The 26,977-nt window shown below is 37.3% G+C and overlaps 1 protein-coding gene and 1 long non-coding RNA gene across 4 annotated transcripts in view; one reads left to right on the forward strand and one right to left on the reverse strand.

Annotated features, from left to right (window-relative positions):
• Positions 1-26,977, reverse strand: part of OLFM3 (olfactomedin 3) — a 60,729-nt gene that overhangs the window by 8,949 nt on the left and 24,803 nt on the right. Inside the window, exons 1-4 of one of the 3 annotated variants that reach the window (XM_084528618.1) lie at positions 14,515-14,940; positions 9,737-9,883; positions 6,723-6,878; positions 2,629-2,848 (exon numbers count right to left, since the gene is read on the reverse strand). In XM_084528618.1, coding sequence (XP_084384744.1) covers positions 2,629-2,848; positions 6,723-6,878; positions 9,737-9,883; positions 14,515-14,643 — 652 coding nt within the window. In that variant the 5' untranslated portion in view covers positions 14,644-14,940. Of the gene's footprint in view, positions 1-2,628; positions 2,849-6,722; positions 6,879-9,736; positions 9,884-14,514; positions 14,945-26,977 lie in introns of those variants that run through there. The other 2 variants (XM_084528619.1, XM_084528620.1) reach the window with 2 other exon arrangements.
• The window catches only part of LOC311441004, a 208,727-nt gene continuing 192,074 nt past the window's right edge, over positions 10,325-26,977 (forward strand). Inside the window, exons 1-2 of the long non-coding RNA XR_014695712.1 lie at positions 10,325-11,804; positions 18,289-18,452. This is a non-coding gene — a long non-coding RNA (uncharacterized lncRNA). The remainder of the gene's footprint in view (positions 11,805-18,288; positions 18,453-26,977) is intronic.

Consider the following 26,977-nt stretch of genomic DNA (forward strand, 5'->3'; position numbering starts at 1 on the left):
CTACAGGTTTAATTGCATGCACTCTTTTAAAATTTTATGGCTAAATTTCTCGGCAGCTTTAGCCTGAATTTTCTCTTACTCCAAAGAGAAGGAGCAAGTTTCAGTCAACACAACTGCTATGGTAATCATTACACCTCAGTGAAAGGGAGACAACTGCTTACTGTATGCTAATGAGCATTGAAAGTGTTGCCAGTGCAGATGGAAGATCTCTTTTAAGTGGCCAGGACAGTATAAATAATGCATTATAATGCTGAAAAACACCTGCTAGGGACAAGAATGGAAAATAGCTATTACACACACTGGTTAGATAATTATATTGTGAAACACAGCAAAATCTGTGAAGGTTCGAGGCAGATCCTGTGGGGGCCAGTCTGCCTTCTGCTGCCACAGGCCATCAGATTGGCATGGGCAGTCACAACTGGGTCACCTCCAGCATGGTAAATATGGCTGGGAGAGGGGGGAGGCATGAGAGCTGTTTTTCATTTGTGCTTGCTGATCTGGGCTCACGCTACCGTTTGTCAGGAGTTGCTCTCAGAGATCCTAACTTAAGCTGTTCTTAGACTAATTCTAAGGGTGTGCAAGGATAGTCATTTAAGCATCTAAGTCCAAATAATAAGGATAAGTCTGTATTTGTGCTTGAAAAGACCAAAACACTTATAATAAAGAGTCAGAAGCAACACATTTGAATTTTAAAATATGTAAAGAAGTTGCAACTTTAATATGAAAATACCAGATTGATAGTAGACCTCCTAGATGACACCATGTTACATTATTGTTACCTCAAATTACACCTGTCTTGGGGTTTTGGAAAATGTAGTTATGTAGTTTGCTATGGGACTGCAGTGGGTTGACCCTGACACTGCCACTCACTTACTTCCCTACCTCCCAGTGCAACAGGGGTGAGAACTGGAAGTGCCAAAAAAAAAAAAAAAAAAAGAAAAAAAGAAATTGCAAATGTAATCAGTCACTGCAAGCAGACTGGTGCCCAGACAGTCTGAGTTGCAGTTACCTTGGAAAGCTACCTTTCCGTTTTTATTGCTGGGCATGTTGTGACATGGTAAGGAATAAACCTTTGGCCAACCTGAGTCAGCTGTCCCAGCTGTGCTCCCTCCCAGCCTCTTGCCCATCCCCTGCCTACTCTCAGTAGTAGGAAGAAGAGAAAGCCTTGATGTTGTGCAGGTAGTGCTCAATACTAGCTAAACATTGGTATTATCAACACTGCTTTAGTCACAAATCCTAATCACAGCAGCATGCAGGATGCTAGGAAAACAATTAAATCCCTCTGGGCTAGAACCACTACAAATGCTTCAGAGAATTTAAAGGGAAAGGATGTCCAGGGAGCCATCCATGTGTTAGGAACAGGTTATGTTTATCTGGAATGCATTGGTGGCATGGATGTGCTCAGTAATCTACTTCATAAACATATTTTCTATCTAGTCATAGTTTTAATATATATAATTTTTCTGCATTATTACATCAAGAGAAATAGAACGTGCTGCAGGAATTCAGGGTAGATAGGAGGGGAAACATGGCTAAAAATTAGGGAAATAGGAAATAAGAAAAGGAGAAGAGATCCTTCATATGAATACTTCTGGTCATATGAATACCCCAGTGATATTTTAAAATGTATCCTCTACTCTAGTCACTTCACTAATCATTTTTAAAAGAATACACCACAAAATCAAGGAAAAATAAAATGCTTGTTAATGTGATGATGGTCTTTTGTTGCCTAATAAACTTACTGGAACACTCACTATCAGAAAATCCTGTTTATATGAATTTGCTTGTTTGCTGCAGTATTGTAATGCAGCCACTTTCTCTTGACTGCCTTCTGCCAATGCAGTAGTGTGCTATAATATGTGCACTGAGAGGAAAATAGGATTATAAGATGTTTCTGTTTGAAGAAGTCTTTCATTTACTTAGCCCATCATCACTGCGTTATTTCTAGTATAAAACAAAGAAACTGAAAATAAATAATTTGAGGGTAACCTAACCTAGATTTTTCTCATTCCATTGCCTCACAAAAATAGCACTGCCTATCAAATTAATAACATCATGCATAGCCTTCAAAAGTAAACATCCCCCACCTGATAACTGAGATACTGATCACAGGATTGAACCTAGGAGTTTGTATTTTATTTATTTTCCTTCTTAACTTACAAAGCATTTATTTCTCATAGAGGGGGTGGATTGTTAGCTATAGCGACCAAAATTTCCATAGTAGCGCTCTAATCAGGTTTCTCAGAGTCAGTGCATGCATTCTGAGGGCAGACTTTGCATCATGGCTGCAAAGTGGGTGGGTACCAATTACCCTGTTTGGGTAATGGAAGTTAAGGCTGACACTTAACAATACTTCAGACTTTTAGTTTTGGTAGCTAATACTGAGCTAGTGCTGATTTTTGGAGATGCTGAACATCAACTTTTTCTAACAAAAGCCAGCAACTACTACCCTGGCCAGCATGTTCCAATACTTCACAACCCTTTTGGTGAAGAAATTTTTCCTAAATGTTTTAATTTTTCCTGAATATAGCTCAGACTTTCATCAAAAAAGAAAACTTCATCCTGCTACAGAGAAAACCAAAAATGTACAGCTGTGGGATCAAATCTGACAAGAAATTGTAAACTTACTGAGCTTTTTCATGCAGTCTCGAAGCCTGGTTTCTAAACTGAGCACCCGCTGATGTAGTTCCTCATAGTCATAAGCACCAATCTCTTCTTGAATCCCAGTGAGGACAGCAGACAGATTCCTAATTTCTTCCTTGAACTGGGTGATTAGTTTGGCATCAGTTTTGTATTGTTCCAGAACTGGGATCAGTGGTAGGAGCTCATCCATCTTTTCTTTCAACTCCTGTTAAAGGTAATCAAATGCGTATTAGAGCACTTTAAAGGAATTCAATCCTCTTATTCCCTTGTATGTAATATTTATGCCTCATTATTAAAATGACTCGAAAATGACTATTGATTTTAGTTAGAGCTATTATTTCAGTGTACTGTGAAAGTCTTAGAAATCTCAGAATTAATGGCAGTAAGCAGTAGACAAAATGTGTGAGATGATAGTTTATTTCTACTGAGGTATATGATTAGCTTCCGGTGACCTGAACCAGACCTGTTGAGGGTCTGACTTTCCATCCAGAGGATATAAACCCCCATGGACTGTATCTTCCTTGAGAAAAGGTGATTAGACCTGAACACCTGGTGACAGTCAAAAACATCACACCTGTTCTATAGTGGGTAAGCTGTTCATTTTTATTTCACTCCTTAGAAATACTGAGTTCATTTTTTCCTAAATATCTGTTGGACCCTGTTTAGTTCTGATCTGGACACAGTGATATATACCTCTTTCTTCTGAAGTGAAAAATCCATGGTTCTTAAACTGTTTCGTACTTGCGGTACTTCTACATCACTAGGTGCCTTTGAACTTCCTCAGGCATTCTTTGTTCTGGACTGTAGCAAATCATTGCTATGTGCAGTTGGTATTGTGTCACCACTCCTGTTCCTAAATATCGATTAAGGAAAGCAAGGCTCCACTTGGGAATTTTTGGTTGCCCCTTTCTCAGACTTTTGTCATGTACATTGAGAATTTCTCTTTGTAACTTATAATGACTGCTTGTATTTTGTTTTTGTAATAATTCTTTTAAATTCAGTAAACTTAATCTTTACTAAATTAGTCTAGATTGAGTTTTTTTTCTTTCTTTTTATTTTTATTTTATTATTATTATTTTTTTTTTCTGTAGATAACCTCAAAGAATCCTTGCAATCAAAAGGTTTTGCTTTATGAAAAGCTTGTAGGTTTGCCCTTGATTTGCATATCTGTTTATATTTTGAGAAAACAGCAGGACTTCTGTGAGCAAATGCCAGAGGCATGAGGAGATGCAAGCCTGGACAAAACAAGAAAAAGGGTGGAAATAGAGACTTGTTAGGTACTAGTATTAGGTGATAATAGAGACTGAGAATGGATGAGGACACACAGGGAGAGGCTATTGAAGAGATTAGAAAATGGAGTCCTGAAGGAATAGATGGAGTAGTCAGCAGATTAAAAGGGAAAGCAGAAGAGAACTAAATGGATGCCTAAGCACAAGGAAGAAGTGCAGAAGCAAATGTGGTCAGAAGTTTGTATAGTCAATGAGATGCACGGAGATACGTAGAGTTTGTTACACCACTTGTATAAATGGATGCAATAAACATAGTAAAACATTTTCAAAATAAATAACATAATGTCAAACAGAATGCTTTTCTACTGAGGAGATGTATAAGAAGCTGATAGGCAGGGTTGGCATTAGATTTGCTTGAAGATCTGCCTCTGAGTTTTTACCTCTCAAACGTGTTCTAGAACAGCTTGAGAGTTCTACGTCTCTTCAGTACTCAGCTCATCCATGCAGTTTTAACAATCGTTTTCATAATGGAATTATTATTTGCTCAAAATAAAGACCTATATGTGGAGTTGGGAAGAATAGTTTTCATGCATATTATCTTAATATCTAGAAAGTGGCATTTTAAATTACAAAGAGATATGTTGTTATAAATGGATTAGAAACTATGATAAGTTTTCTTTGTATCTTTGGCTCTGTTCTCAAGGGGTCTTCCAATTATAGAATATTAGCAGAATTATTGAGGTGGACAGGAAGAAATGAAGAGTTTTTGTCTACGGTTAAAACTATTTTTCATTTGACTATCCTTATTAAAAATTCATCTTGAGCCTAATATATCTGTAAAAAACAAACAGTTGTGTCTTTCTTGATAACAACAAGACTAGGTTTTGTGATGTGGAATGCAGAGCTCCAAAAGCCAAAGTTTATATTTGATTTTGAAATGATGAACTTAGGCTTTGGTTCTAGGGGCACTAAGCAGTCAAAAATCATGGGTAAACCATGGATGGAAAAACAAAACTCAGAAAGATGATGTGTTTAGAAGAATTAGTGGAATTCTGACAGAATTTATGTCAGATGAGGTATCATTTGATCAAACTGCTGTAACTTTTTTGGGGGGGACCAGACATCTTTTGCCTGGTGTGAATGCTGATTTAACAGAAATATGACCATACTCTCAAGTGTGACCTGGATCAAATTTGTACTATTTGGCTCTCAGAAACATGTAACCATAGCATAAAACATCTCACTTCAGTAAATGATATAAAGATGTTTTTGGTGTTTTCATGAAAAACAAACAAAACCAAAACCATAGTGTTTGCTGACATTCCTAACTTGTTGCTGTGATCAGTGGTACAGGAACTAAATTGTACTGCAAAATGAATGGCTGGTAGGCATGTTCTGGTGCTTTGCACCTGCTGGTGTGAGGGGTTATGTTGTATCAAGAAGTTCCTGTGTCTCAGGTAAGATAAAGCACTGGAATTTTAGTAGGCTGAATTTCAGAAAGCCAGCAGCATGTTGTGTGATGTTGACCTTCTAAATTCCTCTATCATTTGATTGGCTGGAAATCTGGTTTATGCTCCTGGCAAACTATCAAACTGAGGTTAAATGACCAATATAAATACTGAATATTTAAAAGGTTAGAATACTGCAGGAGTCTGCTACCTTTGACATCACATATCAGACAGTCAAATTTTGATATTTTGTTCAAGAAAAACTATTATGAGGATAAAGAATATATAATGGCATTATAGAAATGTGTTGTAGCAATGAGTGATAAAAGGAAAAATTGCAGAGCTTTACTACCTGAAAATTACTAGAAGTATGTGTTCAGCCTCCTATATGAAGAGTGATGACAAAGAATAATGTTTGGTAGGCAGATCATTAATGTACTTAATTCCTAATGCTATTAAGTACACAATATTCAGTGTCTCTAGAAAATAAATTAGCTATGTAATTGTTTAGGTATGTAACTTTAATGCTGATTAGAAAAGTATGTCCATTTTGTGTTTCATGAAGGGTTTAAATATAAATTTTGTTAATGTAATCTTTGTAATATATTTTTTAGATTCTATCTTGCTGTCTTGCAACCTGAAATGCTGTTTATCAGACTTGATATTTGAAGAACTTAACTATGTTTTTGTAAATTTTTCTCCTTAAAACAACTTCAGATACATTTAGGTGGTTTTTTTTTTTTTTTTTTTTTTTTTTCTTTTTTTTCTCTCTCTCAGAATACACAAAGCTGTTTTGTAATCTTTGCAACTCTCCTTCCTCACAAAAAGATTGGCTTGTGTTTTTTTCTTGTCATTAAAATTCCTTATAAGTCTTTTTTTAATCATACAGATGCGACTGGGAATGATTGCCCTCCTCCCCTATCCCAAACTCAGAATAGCAAACCTTCAGACATGAAATTAGATCTTAATTCTACTGGATAAAAATTACAACAACCTGATTTATTATAGGCTTTCTTCCCTTCAACTGCAGTGAATGTCAGGCAGCAGTAAAAGTGCAGAACTCTCTAGTTACTTGCTATTAATTCCATTGGATCTGCCCATTTATCACTGGAGCTTGAATGAATATAAATTTCTCAGTATGACATGCACAATGATACAGGAAAAACAGGAATCTGTTTCTAGTGACATATCTCCAATATCTTAATAATTAATGGTTACTTCCTAGTACAATTAAATTGAACAGAGCAAAAGATTATTATCATAAAGGAAATCTTATTACGCTTTTCATTTTAATGTTGCTCTTGTATGAACATTTCAAGCTGAGATCTTAGCAGTCCATGCATTGCTGCTTAGTACATCGCTTCCAGCAGGCTTTCAAAGTTATTGTTAAAATAAAACCTACTTGAAAATGCTTTGTCATTAATGTCTTCCGATCATCTTCAATTTGCCGAAACTTGGCCTTCAGCCCTTTCATTTGTGTTTCCATTTTTAAAACATACTGGAAATCCCTCTGAGTCCGTAGATTTAAAACTTCAATAGATTGGGACATATTCTGAACCTGTTAAAGAAGAACACTCTCTAAATGCACTTTTTGTTGCTTTACTTTTTTTTTTTTTTTTTTTTCCTGCTTAGATAGTTAAATGTCAGGCAATAAAATGTACTTATGTCAAGGCTTATGGCAAGGCTTTAGCTGTGAGTCACTTATACCACGGTATAGGTTTTAAATTCCATAACTGCATGACCGTACAAAAATTGGGAACAGGGCTAACAGAGGGCTAGCAGGACTGAGATCTTAGAGCCACAGAGTATTTGGATAGTTTCTTTGAGGTAGAGAGGGGGATCCTTTCAGCACCATTTTCAATGGGCTGGAAGAATGCTGTTAAGTGTTAGAGGCTACTTTGTCTTTTGTAGTAGATGCTGCCTGTTCTTCAGGATGCTCCATGCAGCATGTGTTTTCTCCTCCACTTGAGGAACAGGACTAAGATTAGGAGAAAATTTCTGGGCTGTTACGAAGAGTGTGATTTTCATAGCTAGTAGGCATTGGTATAATAACTCACTATAAGGAATACATGAGACTGTCCAGAGATAAGCTGGGATGGGACCATCATTAAATTGGGATTTGCTTGTGGTTTTACAAGTATAAAATTAGAAACTTTAGCCAATTATTTTGATAGTAGAAAAGCATTTCTTATAGATAAGTGACTGTTCAGGAAACTGTAGTACTGCAAGTGACCTCATTTAGCACTTTCACTAAAATGAGGCAAGGACTTTTCATCTGGAGTTAATTATATAATTATATTATATACCTATATAATATATATGGATATATATATCTATATATAGATAATTATAATTATCTAACAGTACCTATTATAAAAGCAATGCTTTTCCCAGTCATAAATATGACACATTTTGCAAATGCAGTTATTATTTGTCAGTAAGTGTTCCGTCCACTAAAACAGGAAAAAAGTGGACTATGAAAAAAAAAAAAAAAAGAATATTAAGTGCTGTATTGAAGTTTTGTCTCAAAAAAAATTGACCTTCCTAATAAACCACAAAAGTAGCAGTACTCCTGTAGTCTGCAAGAGCATGTAAAATTTAATTTAAATTTAAATTTTGTATTTGAAATTAATATGTTGCAACCTACGGACTGCGGGGATTCAGAAAAATATATACTTAAAATAGTACAAATCAGCTTTTGGACAGTTGCCATTGGCAGTTCCAAGAAGTATTTTTAAGTGAAAAAAGTAATGTTTTTATTTCTTCTTTGCTTTCCAACTGTTGAAAGCAAGCAAATAGTCCTTTGGTTTTGTGGTGACACACGTGGTCCACAGGTCTGTAGGTATTTTTGTTGACACACAAAGCCACAGGTTTTTCTCTGTGACTTCATTTTGTACCTGTTCTCAAGCTGCATCTGATGAGTATCATGAAATCTGTAGGAATGGTGAGTAAGAGGACAGGCATGTTGTTAAAGATGAAAAACATTAATTAGGCTTAAAAATTACTGACTGTTTGGTGATCATAGCTGACACATTTACTGAATTAGGTCTTATCCTGGATTCTGATTGTTCCTACCTCCTGTCATGGATGGTAAGTGGAAAGCCAACTAATTGAGTTTGGTTGGGATTTTTATCAGTTTTGGAACAATATGAAGGTGGTGTGAACTCCATTCTAGGAGACTTTACCCTCACCAATGTATTTAGCTTGGAAAAATTCTGATGTTTTATTTCCTTGGGACCCTGAGATAGAAAAATAGCTCATTAAAACCTGTTAATATATTCTGTGGAGGAGAGGGCAAGGAGCAATAACTGAAGATGGGTACCAGGAGCAAACACAACTGCCTGTCCTCCCATCTCCTTTACATTTCTCCTTTCTACATTTCTACATTTCTCCTTTACATTTTACATAAGTTGAAAAACTTACTTCTGAGAAAGGGATTGTTCTTGGGAAGTTTCTAAAACTACTTAGTTACATGTCATGCTACGGACTCTGTCAAAAACTGAAATTAAGTCCCTCCTGAAGTTCACGGAGGTTTATGAAGGGAACATCTGCTGGATTTAGCATTGGTGTGATTTTTCTATAGCTGAAAAAATATTGAAAATTGTATGCTGAAAAATGCATATTTATTTATTTTTTGGGGGTCTACATTTTATGTTGCTTTCTGCTGTTGCTGTTCAAATGCTCTGTCTCAGTCCCTCAGGTTATGAACTACTAGCTGGTACACAGTAACTATAAACTTGGTTACCTACACAGGGAATGCAGAATAATAGTTTGTGTTTTCATGGTTGCAGTGTTTTTTCAGTTCATACGAAATAACAGTTTACCAATTTTAAAATATAAACAAGAGTGGATAATACTGGGAATAAGAATTGGGTTGTTTAGACAAAATTTGCACCACCAGAGAACGAAATAAATAGTATTAACTGAGGAAATAAGAAATAAAAATAACTTAGAACTGTTTCTCATCTGTACGGTCTGCTTTGATGGTGCTGTCATGTCTGTATCTCATTATTTGCTGATAAGAGACAAGGAATGACCTTCAAGAGACTTACACGTTTGAAGCAGCAGCTGTAGTTTAAATCCCACAACAATGAGGAAGTTTAAGGTGGGATTTGTAACTGTTTTGACACAGGGAAAGTCAGTCCTGTATATGTTTAAGAAAGGGTTTGGGGAATGAGCAAGAGAAAACGCAACTTCAGTTTGCTAGATAAGTGGCTTGGGTTGACAGAGGTGTGCTATGAGGGAAACAGACAAATTACGATAAGTGGTGAAAACACAGGTGGGGGATATACCCTGAAGGAATATTTTTATAGATAATGCTTCAGGGCACCATTATATATTAAACTTAGAGAGACAGGAGTGGATTTCCAGGGGAAGTTCAGTGATCAAAAGGAGAAATTCGTTGGGAAGACTTACCTTCTCTAGCAGCTGTCTAAGTTGTCTGCTCTTGGCATCTCTTGAACATAGGTTTTGTTCAGGTGCAACAACAGTACAAATGCAACGGCCATCAGGATCCTGGGCTGAACTATAAACTTGCCACCCTTCCTTGGGGCTAATCTGAGTCTGTAACACAACAACAACAATAAAAATAAAGGGAACAGAACAGATTTCATTGCTGTTTGAAAACACCACCTATTTTTCTTTATGTTTTGCCTTATATATTTGCAGTGAGGTTCCTCCTAGTCATCACTCATTATCCTCTTAACTAATTAGGCTGGTGATTTTGCACAGTTTTGCCATGTTGCACATCTGCAGAAGTCTCTGAGCATTGTTTCCAGTGTGGGTGAGAGCAGTTTCCTGTTAGTGATTCAGCACAAGTGGTTGATGTAATTCTTCGCAGTGGGATGGTAAGGTTTTTCATTAACAGAGAACAAATATGTCCTTTCAGCTTGAATGACTTTTACTTTAGACTAATGGAAACAACAAAGACAGAAAAGAACAAATACAAAATCCCAAAGAGAAAGCACAGTCTGTGTGACTCACGCAATCGGGAATTGGCTGGGAAGCGGTTCTGGAGGTGTGTTAGCAGGTTTGCTCTTAAAGATGCAGCACACAGAAAACTCTTCTTGGTTGACTTCAGCTACACGTACACCAAAGGGAAGACGGGCAGTACTGAAAAGTACTAGGTTAGTTTAGATGATGGGGGGTGATGGCAGGCATGGCACATGGCAGGAAAGGCATCACACTGTCCTTTACTGGCACAGAATTTTAGAAATTCCGAACCTGTTCTTTTTCAGCAACCACCACCACCAAGAAGAGCAAAGCAAAAAACTGTATTTCAGAGCAGGCCAACACTACACTGCCTTTAAAGCTCGTGTGATGCCTTGCAAGAGTAGGTTTCTATCTGCTTAATGGGATTTACAGCACAGCATCAGAACGAGACAAAGCACCATAATCAGATGATCGAACAAATTCAGGTGAGGGAATGAAAACTAATTGGCACCAGAAATATTTTCAGGCTGTAATTTCAAGTTAATAATCTGCATTATTCTTTTCTAATAATACAATATTTGCTGCTGAATTTTACAGTGCAGTTGCTAATGGATGACATTGAAATATTTTTGGTCTGGATAAAGTTGGAATAAATTAATTTTAGTATGAAATTCTACTTGGTGTCAGCACAAAGAGTGATTGTTAAAATTGGCAAGCTTTGATATTGATGCTTAGTGAGGAGTAAGTTGCACAGTTCCATGCCTCAGAAAAGGTACAGTATCTCTGTAGACTGAGGTCAGAAGGAAAGGTAGCAATATTTTTCTGAGTATCAGTGCAATGTTAGAGAAGAGCACAGACTTTTTGTCCCCCACAGTGTCTATTTTGAAGAAGTCATTGAAGACAGCAGTGACCTCTTTTACTGTGGAGTTAACTAAAACAATTCAGAACTGTATTGTTCCCTTGTTTTGCAAGGAAGAATAAGGTATCATAGCGTAGATGACTAAACAGAGGACAGTCAAACCTGGGCAGAAAGGTATAGAAAGGCATATCCAGAGGTCAGTGCTAAATTGTTGTGCTCTTGCAGCCTTAATTCTTAGGGCACAGGTGATCTAGTTTAAGACATGGAGAAGAATAAAATCTAACCAAACTTACAACTGGAGAGATGATTTAAATTAGATTTGAGCAGCTACTAAAATTGCAAGCTAGAACAACTGAAACCTCTTATAGCTGGTGACACTTGTGAAGTGTAAGCTCTGTTCACAAGTTTCCATGCTTCTCTGTAGAAAGGCTGCCCAGTGTGCCCATACAAGAGCAAGTTCTTGTTGAAGTTCAGGAGTCTAAAGCTTGCAATTGTAATTCCTACAGAACAGAAATACTCCGTATATTTTATGAATAAACTGTGATATTTGCGATACCTGCTATTTTTAGATTGATTGCAACAGATTTTACTGCATTCAAGTGAATAGAGTTCTCTGCAGTGGGGAATGGATGCGATAGCAGGATCGTGCATGGTCATAGTAAAGCAATTACAGTCCATGCTGTATTGTCAAAGGTATTTGTATATGCTAACAATATGTATCGGTGTGTTTTGTCTGAGAAAATAATGTTTATTGATTAATTTGGCTGATATTTTCTTATGGCACTTAACATATATCTTGATTTAAAAAAAAATAAAAAATGAAGTAGCTATTTGGGAAAATATTTTTCACAGTGAAAGACCTTCAGGCATAATATGAATGCGTTGTGATGGGCTGCCCATGCAGAAATGAGTGCTGAGACAGCAGCTCCAGTGTGGGCTACATTTTTTTTTCTGGTATTCTTTGTTACCTGTGTGCATGCTATTGGGGTACCTTTGTTAACTAGGATGGGTAATATGAATAATTACAGAGAAAAATAAGCATGTGCAGGTAGGTGCACTTAGCTTTTTTTTCTCTCTTTCTTTTTATTTATTTATTTATTTATTTTGTATTTTCTTTGTCATTTAATACCTATTTCAAGCAGAAACTGCTGTGCCACATGGAAAGAGCTAGAATGCATCAAAACCTTTTGAAAACTGCTGAATCTAGTCTCCAAATGCACGCTTACTGCTGACAGGCCTTAGTCAACAAATGAGAAAAGAAATAACGAGTGGTGAACAGCAGCAATGACGACAAATCATTCTAGTTCTTGGAAATCTGGGGAAAACAGAAGAGTCTCTCCAAAGAGCCATATTAATCTGCCTTGGCAGGCTGCTGAGTTACAGTCACTTTACTTACCTTACAAAGATTAACTTTTTTCACTTGCACTCACATTCTGATAAAGCTGCTATAGCTGCCTCCATTGTTACTAGTAATTGGGCAAATGGAAACACGTATACTCAGTATCAGTGCTTAAATATAATGATATTTGTCAGTCTTAGGATTTTGGTCCTGGGAGTGAAACGTTGCTGAAGAGGGGGGTCTTTCCCCTGACCCCACCTCACCCTACATTTCTTCCAGCAAGGGGAAGAGAAAATGTTAATAAAGATGGGGAGGTTTTGCTCTTTTTTCCTGGTGCAAGATGTACAATTTTTGAGCTGTGTATAGGAGAGAACTTCTGGAGAACCGCTTGCGTGGCACCGTTCACTAGAGAAGCTGCCAGGGGATGACACTAACTTGACAGCTAACTTTAATTGACTGCTGCCAATTAAAAAGCAGGTAGTGATGACCACAGCATCACTGAGTACCTGGGCCATAAAGTCTCAGCTAGAAGCTGAAGTTTAGAAAAAGGCAGCAGATTTGTGGTGCTAGTTCTATAACAACACCCCACCTGATTGAAGATGGTATGTTTTCCACTTGGTGGATGTTGCCAAGCTCAGATAATCAGGTTTTTATGCTTGTGTCCCCAGCTCTCCAGGCACTCCTGCTAGCCCTCTTGAAACCCAAAATGTGCATATAAATCCAATGTTTGAGTTTGAAGAGCATTACTAAAATAATACTCAGGAGGCATTTGTAACATCATTGTTCCGACGAAGCCAAGGGAGGCATGGCAGTTTACACTACCTGGAATTTGAAAATGACAATATATATAATCATATATTAGTGTGTAAATACACATATGCGTACATGTTGCAACAACAAGTGTGCATCTCTTTGCTGCTGAATTGCAACCTTAAACTTGGATTTAAATTAGACAGGGAACCTTATTTCTTATAATATCACATTGCCACAAGAACTAACAAACTGTATTGTAGGTCAGTGGGTGTAGAAAACAAACTGGAGCTTTTCCTTGTCTTCTCACCTTGATGCCCTAAAACTTAAAAGAATTGTTTCTTACAATATAATTAATTTTAAAGTAGTGGTATTTAAAGTCTAAATGCAGTGGCTTTCTGCCGTAATGCTTTTCCTGTGTGCATATATTCAATTAATTAAATGTTGATTAGTTAATGCATTTTTATTTACAACTGAAAAATTAAGTTCTGTATATTGTGCTCTACTGTACAAACAGTTAACTATATCTTTTACATAATACACTATTATACAAACATCTGACTGCAGTTATAATAAAATTGTTTTACTAACCATTTAGAAAAAATGTGTTCTAGTGTAACTTACAGATAACTTATAACTAGGATAGTGTTCCTAGCTAAACTATTATTTTAATTTTTACACTTTTCATTAATAGCTAATACAGCTTTTCTGTAGGTCTTAATTAACAGAGGCTGTTGGATATGAGCATCAAACATACAAGCTGATATTTGTTAGTTGTACAATTACCTTTCTAAAGTTCTGATACCCAGCTTCCTAGTACCAATTTTATTTTATCAGCTATTATTTGCTTAACTGTGCTCCAATAAAGAAAAAAATAAGAAAGGATCAGGCTCCTTGAATATTGTAGTCAATAGCTTATGTATAGCACTAATCAGACAAAAATTAAAAAGAAATCTTCTGATACCTGTTTTCCTTAATGATGCAGTACATTTTTTTCTGGAGCAGTAAACAGGCAAAATATCGAAGCAAAAGAAATGGCATTGCTGTGCTATTTTTAGCATTTCGCCCTCAAGATGAAGGCATTTGTTCTTAAATATTTAAGGATGCTATTTTAAAATATTTTCTTTCATAGTAAGACCACAACATGCTCACCAATGTGCAGATTTATGATGCCCAAAAAGAAGCATGCATTAAGTGATGATAGGAAGATTAGTACTCTAAAAAGATTCACAAAGAGGCAACAGAGTAAAGCTTTTGCTGGCACTTCTATTTGCTCAGCATTCAGATGGATTGCAACACATCACAGCTACTTACTAGAGTATCTGAAGTGGGTAGTCTGGTGATATTTAGTCCTACCAGAGATGGGAGAGTTTGGGACATCCAGTTAGAGATCATTGCCACGGTACTAAGAACAGCACCAAGCTTCAGCAGTGGAGGGCTCATTGCTGTGGAGCTAATGAGTTTTCATAGTGACTGATTATCATCCCAGTGCAGGCTGGCGGTGAGAGGCGTGACTGCAGCACACGCCAGCCTCAGCGGGGAAGGAGAGCAAGGTACCCAGATTGAATCATCTGTTAAGAACACTGTTATCTTTATTTGGTCTCTTTCTTTGCTCTTACTAACAATGCTTATCAGTATTTATTTGCTATTTATGACTATAACACTTACTGTAGGACTTGGCAGTCCTTTACATGCTAATAGCCATTGCAGTTTACAGTGGGAGATGGGATGAGTGAATTACCTCTTTATAGGTGCTGGAAAGTTAATTAGCACTTCATTAGTTTAGTCCTTGCAGAATGGACTAAAACAGTACATTTAGTCGTCCTGTCTGAAATTCAAAAGCACAATCACAAAACTGAAACAAAGAAAACAAAACAACAAACAAAAAACTCCCCACTCCCCATCGCTGTTTTGGTAGAAATATGCTCAGGTATACTTCAAAAGACGGTACAGGAACTATACTTGTCCCGGGGGACAGGGGAAGGGTGAGAGCTGTAAGCCTGCCCATGAAAAGACAAAGGCAGGCATTCTCAGAAACCTCCCCAAATACCCCTTGATTTGTTGATCTCACATAAACTACAAATGTCGGCAACTTTATAATTTGCAAGGCATGTTAAGATACACGTTAAGATAGTATTTAGTGTTTTATTATTTTTATTTTTATTTTTTTATGTTTTTTTACTGTGCATATTTTTACACTGAAAATTTTTGCATTACAGGGCTGGCAGACTCAGTGTGTCTTCACTGTTGTTAGGAATAGAAAAGAAGTTGTGGGTTGCTCATATTGCATTTGGAGGCTTCTCTTGGCCCTAATCTGCTGTTAAATCTGATGTTCTCTAGTGCTGTAGACTGATCTCCAGGTTCAGTAGCAATTAATCTTTTTCAGAAACTTAGTAAGTGTGGGGGAAAAAAAAGTGTATAAATCATTGTGTTGAGGTAGCTTTCCTTTTTCTTTCCTTTTTTTTTTTTTTTTTTTTTTTTTTTTGAGTTATTTTAAAAAGAAGAAATGCTGAGTAGGGATTTCTAATGGCAATTATTTTAGAAAAAACTTGCTTAAAAATTTGCAGAGATGGACTACTGTGTGTGCTTCCTGAGGCAATTATGGATTTAGTTTGTTTCTGAATTTGTGTCCAAAGGAGTATATTTTTCTTAAAGAACTTCTACAGTTTTTATGAAGGAAACCTGTAATAAAATGGAAAGGGATTCATTTTAGAGCAGTGTGCCATCACAAATGCAAACTTCCTCTACTTACTGTAAGTATAAACTTATAGCTTACGTGTAAACTTAAACTTGTAGTATCAGTCTTGCAAACAATATTTCAGACTCTTAGATCTTGTACACCGGTCAGGCTAAATTGTCTCTTCCAACATTCATTTAGAATGATTTCAATCTCTTGTTTAACAAAGACACATGGAAAACTAGTTTTTAAAAAAGAAACAGAAAACCACATGGAGGGCTATTATCTAATCTTACAAGGGGTCTTCAGGCACAAGGATTCAGCAATGGAATACACCGAGAAATTCCTCACATCCCAATGTTATATATTTTCTGGGAGTCACACAGTAAGGTGAGCTGCAAAATGTTTCAGGTACTCAAAACAAAAACACACCGAATTCACTGAAGAGGTGCACTTGAAAACTGAAAGAATGAGTTTATTTGGTTATATGCAGATTCTACACAGAAAAATAAGCTTTTCGCTAATTCCCATATACATATATAGACGTGAAAGTAAAAGATCTATCTGAAAAGGATAAGTTAAAGTGTTAAACCTGTTGCAGTTTTAATTTTCTGATGCATGTTGAATGCACACACTTGTGTGCATTTTGACTTATTTCACATATTTTGGCAAAACTTTTGGGACAAAATAACGTACAAGAGCCATTTTCTCCAAAGAATTCAAATTGCTTTCAGATTATGAGTTAATAGCAAATAATTCTGATGTTTGAATAAGAAAGCATTGTGATTCTTTTGTTCAGTTTGAAATAAACAAAATCCCAGAAAAAAAAAAAAAAGAGTTGCACTGGATCAGTCTCCTTGATTCATTTAGTTCCTTTTTTTAGCAACAGCCAGCAGCAGATGCTTAATAGAGGAGCATAAGAGAGCAAACATACTGCAATACTTTCCTTGCTGTAGCCTTCCAGCAAAGTGTGGTGCTTACAGGGCCTGAGCTTGTAACTGGGTTCAGTGGCCTTTCCAGGAAGCTTTCCTCCATGACTTTCTCATCACTTTTTAACTCATCGGTAACTTGGGGTGGCACATCATCTACTGATATGGAGTTCTGCAGTTTAATTATGTCCTTTGGGAAAAATATACTTACCAAAAGTTGTGATTAGACTGCAATCTTAAGAAATGCTGTGTTTAATTCCAGTCTGCTATTTTCCAATGAAAAATGCATTTTTGGTAAGTGTAACCTTGATCTAATAGCCAGAACATCTTTTGGTTACTTAGTAGAAAAGAAAAAAAAAATCATCAATGAGACTGAAAGGCTGGTCAGGCGTTACCTCAGCAGAAGGGCAGAGTGAGTGGAGGTGTCTGAGTGTCTAAAATAGAGTTCCTGTACCTATGGAGATATTTTGTGGCTCAAAGTTGGGTTTTGTCCTGTGGAGCAGATGGGCTTGTGTTCAGGCTCCGTTTTTCCCCTCTGAGCATGAGGTTGCTGTGCAAAGTAGTATGGCAGAAGAAGTACACATAAGATCTTTTTAACATGACTTGAAGGATCAAGCATAACATTTTATTAGAGCAGCAAGAGACAGAAAATGTAATGGAACATCACTGAATTCAACCTTCAGCATTGACTTTTTTTTTTCTCTTTCCCGTTTTAGGGTGTAGTTACATAAAATGTAAATCACAATTGTGGGAATAGAAATGCTGTTTTTGCAGAGTTACATTGTTTAGAAGGAGGGAATGTGGTACAGAGATATGCTTACAGTGATAAGAAAGTTTAGCAGGCGACCTTGTAAAATGCAGACAATCAGACTCCTTAGGACAATTAGGTGAAAATCATGGTGTCGAGTCAAGTCAGATAAGTGAAGAAACATTACCACTTCAAGCAGTAAAAATGTCAAAAGAAATTTGAAATTTAACAGGCCGGTGACTGAAGGCCATGCATTGTTTGTGAAGCATCAGATAGATTGTGAACCTGGATTACCCACTCAGTGGGGAAACAGGGGAGGGTCCTGCCATCAAAAGGTATATAAACTGTGTTTTGGAACTAGTAGATGCGCTCTCTCTTCAGCTTGTGGGACGCCCGCCATTGCAATCGCGAATAAATTACTACTTCACTGAGATCCTCGCCTGAGCCTAAGTTACTGGCTACGGAGTGTTTCTCACACAAATACAGAAAACTAAGGCTATAGAGCAGATATGTGAGTGCCATGTCATCAGAATGTTGAAGACCAGAACAGCAGCAATGTTGGACCTTTAACACCTCTAAAATTCTACGTAAGATTAGAAGGGAGTGAATTTCAGTCAAGTGCAATTGCCCAGGGCCATGATATCAGTCAGCCTAAAACATAGCATACAATGTAATATCATGAAGAAATGTAGACAGAAACATAATAATCACTTTTGTCTCTAATACGATTATAGGTGCAGAATTCAGATTACAATATCCAGGCCCTAAAAATGGAGAGAAAACATTTGAGACAGTTTTCTTCAACAAGAAAACTTAATGGTCCATGAGAAATCATTAAGACTACTGGATGAAGGAACAAGAAAGATCTGCTCTCAAGAGGCCCCCCCATTGTGTAAAGGTATTTACAAACTTTGCTGTGTTAAAACTGTTAGAGCAACTTGTCAGAGGCTGGGCATTGAGCAAACGGTAGGACACACATTCTAAATGCTTGATAATCCAAGAGGCTTGTACCAAGTGCATAAGAGAAAGCTAGAGTAAAGCCCTTATGGTATATTAACATGTGCACACCATAGTTATGTAGACATATTATCGTGTCCCTATACTTATACATACTATTTATATTTATTCAATAATTTCAATGGTTACTTTTATCTCTGAAAAAATGAATATCCTATAAATTTCTTACCCTTTCCTGTATCCCCATTTGTTCTGAATGACATCGAGAGTCAGTCTCTTTGCTGAATTCTTGCAATTACTTGCCAGCCCGACAATTTCACAAGTAATTATTTTATTTTATTTATTTTTATTTTTTAATTCAGAGCTGAATTGTATATCGTTTCTCTATGTTGTATAATTTTCTCATATAGGTTCTTCTGAAGCACTTCAGCATTCTCTCTAGATCTGACTAACCACAAAAGATTCTGCTGTTCACCAGTTTTATCACCTTTTTTGTTCCCGTGTTCTTTAGAGGTTTAATAAGCACATGAATACCCCCAGTTCCAACACATTTCCTAGAACAGTCATGCTACATTTATACTACGTTGAGCTGCAGCTGTTTATAGTTTTGTTTTTCTTTTAAACATTTTCTGATCCACAAAAGACCATAGTCTGTCCCTTCCTGACTGTTTAAACCTTTGACAAACTACATTGCAAAGATAGTAACTTTTCTGAAGTTCAGATGAGTAATTACTGCTGATTATCCTTAATCCCATGGATTGTCAGCTCCCACAAAGAATGCTGTTTGTTTGGGGGCACATGATTTTTTCTACAGATGATATGCTGCTTGGCTTTTGTGTATATTCATTATATTCATTACATACAGAATATTCATTAACGTATTTTAGAATTTTATTTTCTTCCAACTAGTCTGCCTGCTGAAGTGAAAACCTGCTGATGTGTGATTCACAGTATTGCTGCTAGATATGTCTTTAAAGGTAGCATACCAGGAGATTCTCCTCTAGTATTCTTTCTGGTTCTATAATTGCAAATTACCATGTAGGTGATGTCTGGATTCCCCACGGTGCTGAAGTTAGATCTGCTGTAAGTGCATAAGGGCTTTAAAGCACATTTGCACTGCGGTGCAGTGACGTGATTGCAGATTGTAGAGAGATGCGAGTCTCCTAAAGCAACCCTAGCCCAGGGATTGATGGTAGTGTAGCTTACACTGGAAAGCTGCAAAAATGCTTTTCCAGGACCTTAAGTATTTAGAAGCTGTGTCCTATGCTGCTGCTAGACTTGTTTTTTTTTTTTTTTTTTTTTTTTTTTTTTTTTTTTTTTTTTTAACATAAGCTACACCTTTCCCCTAGACATGGACTTGACTTGTGCAGCGTCAGCATAATATTTCTTATGTCATGCACCCATTTGTCAAATAGCTACTCCAGAGTGGTATGCAAAGGAACCCATCCATGGGAACAATTAAAATATCATTTTTCCTAAACAGTGGAAGTGCTCACTGGAACTACATTTTATTTGTGTTCTTATTAGAATTGGAGGAATGCTTTAAAAAACCTTTCTGTTAAAGAACAGAAACTTTGAAATAATTTTAGCTTTATTTCACCATAAACATTTGGGGAAATTAAAAAATGGCAAGCAAATATTAGAAAATTTTCATGAGAAACATACTTGCAATCATATATACAAAGACCTTTTCAGAAACCACAGAAAAACTGAAGGGTTGTTCTCATCTAGTTAGATCATAAGTTTTTGTTTTATTTCCTATGTTTCATGGAAGCTCTGTTTTAAAGAAAAAAAAAGTGCAATTTCACATTTCCAGTTCTTGATATGCTACTAAGAAATAGTCTTATGAACAAGAGCTAGAAAGCAATAATGCTGCTAAAATCTAAGCACTATTCTTTTAAAACAAATTACTGTGATTTATTATTATTATTTTACTGGCATAGTGACTTTCTCTTTTTGGAGCCAAATTATCTTAGAGTGAAAGCTAAATTATTTATACAGAATGACTGCACGTGCCATGTTTTTATCTTATATGGAACTGGGTAAATCTAACAATTTCAATGTTGTCAGCTGAGATACTTGTATGCCAGCTTGGTACTATTCATTTATAAATTATTTGCAGTGTAAAAGGTATTATTAAGGGTAGCATATGAATGCCCCAATTTATTGGTATTAAATAAGAGGTATAAGGCTTTTCTATTCTATGATATTCAATTTACTTTGAGTTCCTGTTAGATTTTCATATGGTTTAAACAGGGTCTAATATAAATGAGAATACAGCCCTACTTTATGTTGTCACGTTGAAGTACGATAAACTCTGTATAATAAAAAGTAATTAACATCAGTATTAGGAACATCAACAAAGTAAATGTTCTGAGAGTCATAAATATGGGAACACACACACAAATGCATAAAAATGTCTAATTATATCCAGGATGGAGGAAGAGGAACAGTGACTGTAAGAAAGAGGAAATAGCTAATTCAGTAGCAGTCACTTAACCCTCATATCATCTTATAAATGTGTGTAAAAAAATATGTTAGCCTCCCAAACAGTTCTTAGAACTGAAAGCTGTATTCATGGGTAAATGCTACAAAAAAAGTTTTATTTGGTATGAAAATATATGACTTCTGTATAAAAGCTTCGCCTAAAACTGCATTTTATGTAGACAGAGATCAAAGTGATTGCACAGTCACGTCTCAGATTTCTTAAATAGTTTCCTTTGAAGCAGAGCAAAGTCAGGAATCTTAAGCCACTCTAAGTTAGTACTTTGACAGGTTAGGTTTAGGAATTAAGCTCATGCATGGAAGTCACAGTTTCCCATGGTACAGTGGTGTTGTTCTGTAGCGTGTACTTTCTTTTCCTTCATGTAATGTATTCTGGTGGTGACTCAGCAATATGTGGATTTAAAAAAAAAAAAAGTGCATTAGTCATGTTCCTGAGCACTGTTAATTATTCAAGTGAGGCTAATGTGCGTATAAACCCAAATTCTCAAAATTTGAATAGCAATTACAGTTCTTAGTCCACCTTCAGCTCTGTGAAAGCACATCTTTGCCCTTTCAGTTCAATTCTAGTTCTCTGAATTTAGAAACCCAGGGGAATCCCGAGCTGCTTCATCTAACTCCATTTATGTTCAACAAAAACCTCTGGCTCAGCAGTGTGACTTGTAAGTAGTAATGTCCAGGTTCTTTGCAAGAGTGGATCGAGAGGCATGTGGCCTTTCTGGAGAACATTCTTACACCAGCCTTGTCTTTGCCTACATACATGGTAGTTGCTCTGGTCAGGCATCTCCACTGACAGGAGGAGTGTGAAGGGAGGGCTTATGAGAAGTCTGTTCTATCCTTACTGGTGCTCTTGAGGTGACATTCTTTTTAAAATAAGTGGCCTTTGTTATCTGTTTGTTTATTTTTCAGGATGCTCTTAGTCCCTTTGAATGAAGGGACATTGTTCTTAGAGGGCATTTTCATTTTCTTTCTCACCTATTCCCTTGTGTTGTGCAGTTAGCAATTCCCAAGTGCACAGAGTAACAAAGCAGTGCGTGTGCAGTGGGCTTAGTGGATGGTGTGAATTGCTAGAAGTGAGGACTAACATCTACCTAGTCGAGAATGATGAAAGATTGTGCAGAGTCCTTTCCCCCCAGCAAAGGCTGAGAATCTGCATGCTTTGGAAAACCTTGAGGTCCCTCCTCTTGTCATGAGCAACAGGACACAGGACGACTGGGTGCAATGTGATGTGCTCCTGGACCTGGTATTGCTTGGGCTCAACACAGTACTGCCGTTTAATTCTCTTGAAAACCGCTATGGCTGCATATAAGGATTTATGCATAATCCCTCCTGCGGTAATCCTCTTGCTTAAGGCTTTTAACCACTTGTAATTTTTCCCATTCTCAAAATACATGTTATTCTGCTGGGGAGTGAACAAAGCCTCAGTGATATTGGCAGCTGAGGAAGCTGGATTTCACAGAAGGTAAATTTAAAAAGGAACTTGGCTCTTCTCAGATATTCAAAGGCTGAAATTCACTGTGCAGGTAGATCATATAATTCTGGAGTAGGGCTTGTGCCATGAAAATGAGTGAATTTGTTATAATTTAGTAAATTCAGTGTTTTAGATGGCTCTGAATTCACCTGCATGTCAGAAAACAGAGGGAAGGTATTTTCTAAGAACAGCAGTCCATCCCTGTGAAAGTGGCTGGTATAACTGAACCTCCTTCAGGTCGATGTGTGCTTGCCGTGTTTGGCAGTCGGTGATTACAGGGAGCTGGCACTGTTTGCTCAAAGGCAGGAGTGTGGTGGCTAGGGGATCAAAATGGCAAATGTTTAAAGCTTCTATAATCCTATGTACTACAGGATTACAAACATTCGGACTATGAAAATAGTTTAACTGCAAAGAAGGATGGATACAAAGAGGGAATAGATATTTATACTCTATTTTAAGGGAACTCAAAAACCCTGTGTACATTGCAATTTGTGGGTAAGGCACTCTTCCAGTAAAGGGGTCTGACTTGCCAGTCTGCAGTTTAATAAGCATAATGTAGAAATGATTACAACTATACAGTTCTTTTCTGTATTTTACAATAGTCTGTCCTGGCCAAGCAAAAATTCTGTTCTGAGCTTTTGTCTTGCTTTACTACATTCCAAGCCAAGGTTTACATTTTCTGGCATTGAATACATCACCATATACAGAATCACTTTGTAAAGGCACCAAGAGGTTAAACAATAAATGTAAAGACTATTAAAATGAAACTGGAAAAAATAAAAGATATGTCTTAGCCAATTTGTCAAAGTGCTGGTGCTGTTAAAGCAATTAAATAGCAATAAGAAAGCAGTTATGTCCATCATTGTTAGTTCTGGAAATCACTTTTAGATTTATAACTATAATAAAATGATTTAAAATCTCTATAAAAAGAGAAGGTTTGACAGAAATAAGAAGAAGCTGAAGAAAATATTGCAGCGGTTGAGTGGGAAGTGGGAACCTGAAGAAACTACATTTCACAGATGCTTCTTTTCTTATTGACTTTTCACTTTTGATGGACTAGCAAATTATTGTTCATTGGTTTTCTTATGAATATAACCCATAGTCAGTCTGTCACAAATAAGGACAAATGGAGGCCACCTCAGCTAGTGCTTTGGGATGATGATGTTCATCATTTTCACGCTAGATGAATGTCATCGGACCACTTGCAAGAAGTAGGGTTTTTTCTTTAATGAAACATAATATAGGGGGGGAAAAAAAGATGAAAGTACTTTCTCCACCTTGAAAACATGCTTGCTCTAGGAAAACTTTTGCTGCCTGTGTACTTCTCATAAGGTTTCTTGCAGTTAGGGGAAGGAAGGAGTAAAAGGAGCAAGGAAAGTAGAAATATTAATACATTACTTAAGTGATCAGTCAGTAATAACAAGAAAAGTTGCATGATGCATAGACAGTACGTAATTTTAAAGAAATTTGCTCTGTGAATAGTAATAAAATAAACAAATACTTAGCTGTTGCAGTTTCTCTATTTTAGATTATTTAGCAAACAAAGTTCTGCAGACTTTAAATTTGCAGTGGATGACCATTTCGGGCTGAAGGCTGTTATTAATATTTTAATAAATTATCTCCATCAAGAGCTCTGTTTCTTTTACTACAACATGCATGTTTTACAGATAATAAAAGTCATTTCCTGAAAAGCACTTCAGCAAAACCCAGCTTGAATTTATGCCAGGTTTTCATGGAAGAATTTAAATGGAGTTTTAAAATGTGCTAAATTTTAGCTCTGGAGTAACTTAATTAAATGACAGTCACTTTGCAAATAGCTTTTGCTCATTATAGTCAAATAATCACAGTCAGTTTAAAGGCAAAGCGTGACTTGCATGATTTGCACAAGAGATACATGACAGTTCTTTTGGCTTGGATGAATTACTTAATTACTTTTTTAAGCTGTGCCTCTGGACACTGAGATTTTTGATTTGTTGTTCAGTGTGCTCAGGATGCAGATGACTTATCCCATGAGATGAGTTAAAGGGAAACTCAGTAGAAAAAGTTAGCAACATGCACATTTTTACATCTATAGTATGATGAATTAAAAATATTTTGGATTGGTACAGCCCAAAGCTGTTCAGCTCTGGAAGCTGTTGAATGGCTATACTATCTGCTGGAGGTGGACAAACATCAGCATCATAAATGTAACATGGAGTTCCTGAGCCTTCCCAAAAGGTAAAAAGAGCTTTGGGTGGCCTGAGCTATATTAGCAATAGCCTTTGTTGGTGCTGCAATTCTCCTGAATGAAGTAGTAGCTACATTTGAAGATGTATCTGTATTTAAACATATGAAGTGTAATGTTGTTCTTAGTTTCTGAAAATCTCAGGGAAAAAAAAGAAAAAAAGATTGAACAACCTTTTTTTTTTTTTAAAAAAAGCTATTATATCTAAACTATTGGATTTGTTTAAAAGGTTTAACTTTTTTTTTTTTTTTTTTCTTTTTTCATTTAACCAAATAATTTTTCAGAATATTGAATATCTCAGAATTGCACAAGGTCATTCAAATGACTGTTGTGACTGTTTTGGTGAGAATAATTTTGAGGAATCCAAGTAGGTGGTATGCAGAGGCTTAGATTAAGTGCTGGTAACGTTCATTAGAAAATTATTATATTCTTTATTAGATGAGCTGATACAATTAGGAGAAGCAGTCAAGGTTTTTTTTTTTTTTTTTTTTTTTTTTTTCAGCGAGTAGCAGAAGCAGTAGCAGAAGTTGTCTCAGAAGCAAGAGCAATCTTCAAACTTCTCAACTGTTTTTAATTTTTGGAGTGGTTCTTGCTACTTTGGACTGGAAACTACTGAGCTTGTGTTCCCAAGAACTCTTTGAACACTTTTTTTTTTTTTTTTTTTTTTTTTCCCCTTAGTGAAATAGTTACTTTGCAAAGACTACAGAAACATTAGAGCACATAGAAGGACAAAGCTCAGCCATTTGAAAATGCATTGAAACAGAAGTGCGCTTTATTGGGACTGGTTAAATGATTTCTGTTATCAAAGAGTGGGAACACCAGATTTCCTCACAAAGTCTGTCATGCTTATTATGCTGTGATGGCTACAGCAACAGTACTGCTACAACATGGAAGCCAGAGTGATGCTCGCTGCTGTTCCTTACTCATGACTTTGGTGGGCTTCAAGTACTTTCTCTGAAGTCACAAAATGCAAGTGACTTTAAATACTGATATTTGGAAAATAGGCTGCTTTGAAATTACAGTACATGTTTACAAAGGAATCATCAGCTTAGTATTTTAAGGCAGAATCAGAAGGAAGACTGTTACTTCCATGACCCTGTGATGAATATTGCTTCTTAATAGAAGAGATTGAGAAGTTGAGATCCCCTACTATCACAGAATCACAGAATTTTCTAGGTTGGAAGAGACCTCAAGGTCATCGAGTCCAACCTCCAACCTAACGCTAACAGCCCTCCACTAAACCATATCCCTAAGCTCTACATCTAAACGTCTTTTGAAGACTTCCAAGGATGGTGACTCCACCACTTCCCTGGGCAGCCTGTTCCAGTGCCTCACAACCCTTTCAGTGAAGAAGTTCTTCCTAACATCTAGCCTAAAACTCCCCTGGCTCAACTTAAACCCATTCCCCCTCGTCCTGTCACCAGGCACGTGGGAGAACAGGCCAACCCCCACCTCGCTACAGCCTCCCTTGAGGTACCTAAAAAGAGCGATAAGGTCGCCCCTGAGCCTCCTCTTCTCCAGGCTGAACAAGCCCAGCTCCCTCAGCCGCTCCTCGTAGGACTTGTTCTCCAGGCCCCTCACCAGCTTCGTCGCCCTTCTCTGCACCCGCTCAAGCACCTCCATGTCCTTCTTGTAGCGAGGGGCCCAAAACTGAACACAGTACTCGAGGTGCGGCCTCACCAGAGCTGAGTACAGGGGGACGATCACCTCCCTAGCCCTGCTGGTCACGCTGTTCCTAATACAAGCCAGGATGCCGTTGGCCTTCTTGGCCACCTGAGCACACTGCTGGCTCATATTCAGCCGACTGTCCACCATCACTCCCAGGTCCTTCTCTGCCTGGCAGCTTTCCAACCATTCCTCTCCCAGCCTGTAGCTCTGCTTGGGGTTATTGCGCCCCAGGTGCAGGACCCGGCACTTGGCCTTGTTAAACTTCATGCAGTTGACCTCAGCCCATCGGTGCAGCCTATCCAGATCCTCCTGCAGAGCTTTCCTACCCTCAAGCAGATCGACACACGCACCTAACTTGGTGTCATCTGCGAACTTACTGAGGGTGCACTCGATGCCCTCGTCCAGATCATCGATGAAGATATTAAAGAGGACCGGCCCCAGCACCGAGCCCTGGGGGACGCCACTAGTGACTGGCCTCCAACTGGACTTGGCTCCATTCACCACGACTCTTTGGGCCCGGCTATCCAGCCAGTTTCTAACCCAACGAAGCGTGCGCCAGTCCAAGCCAAGAGCAGCCAGTTTCTTGAGGAGAATGCTGTGG

Source organism: Aythya ferina (assembly GCF_964211825.1).
Source record: "Aythya ferina genome assembly, chromosome: 8".
In the NCBI taxonomy this organism is placed as follows: Eukaryota; Metazoa; Chordata; class Aves; order Anseriformes; family Anatidae; genus Aythya; species Aythya ferina.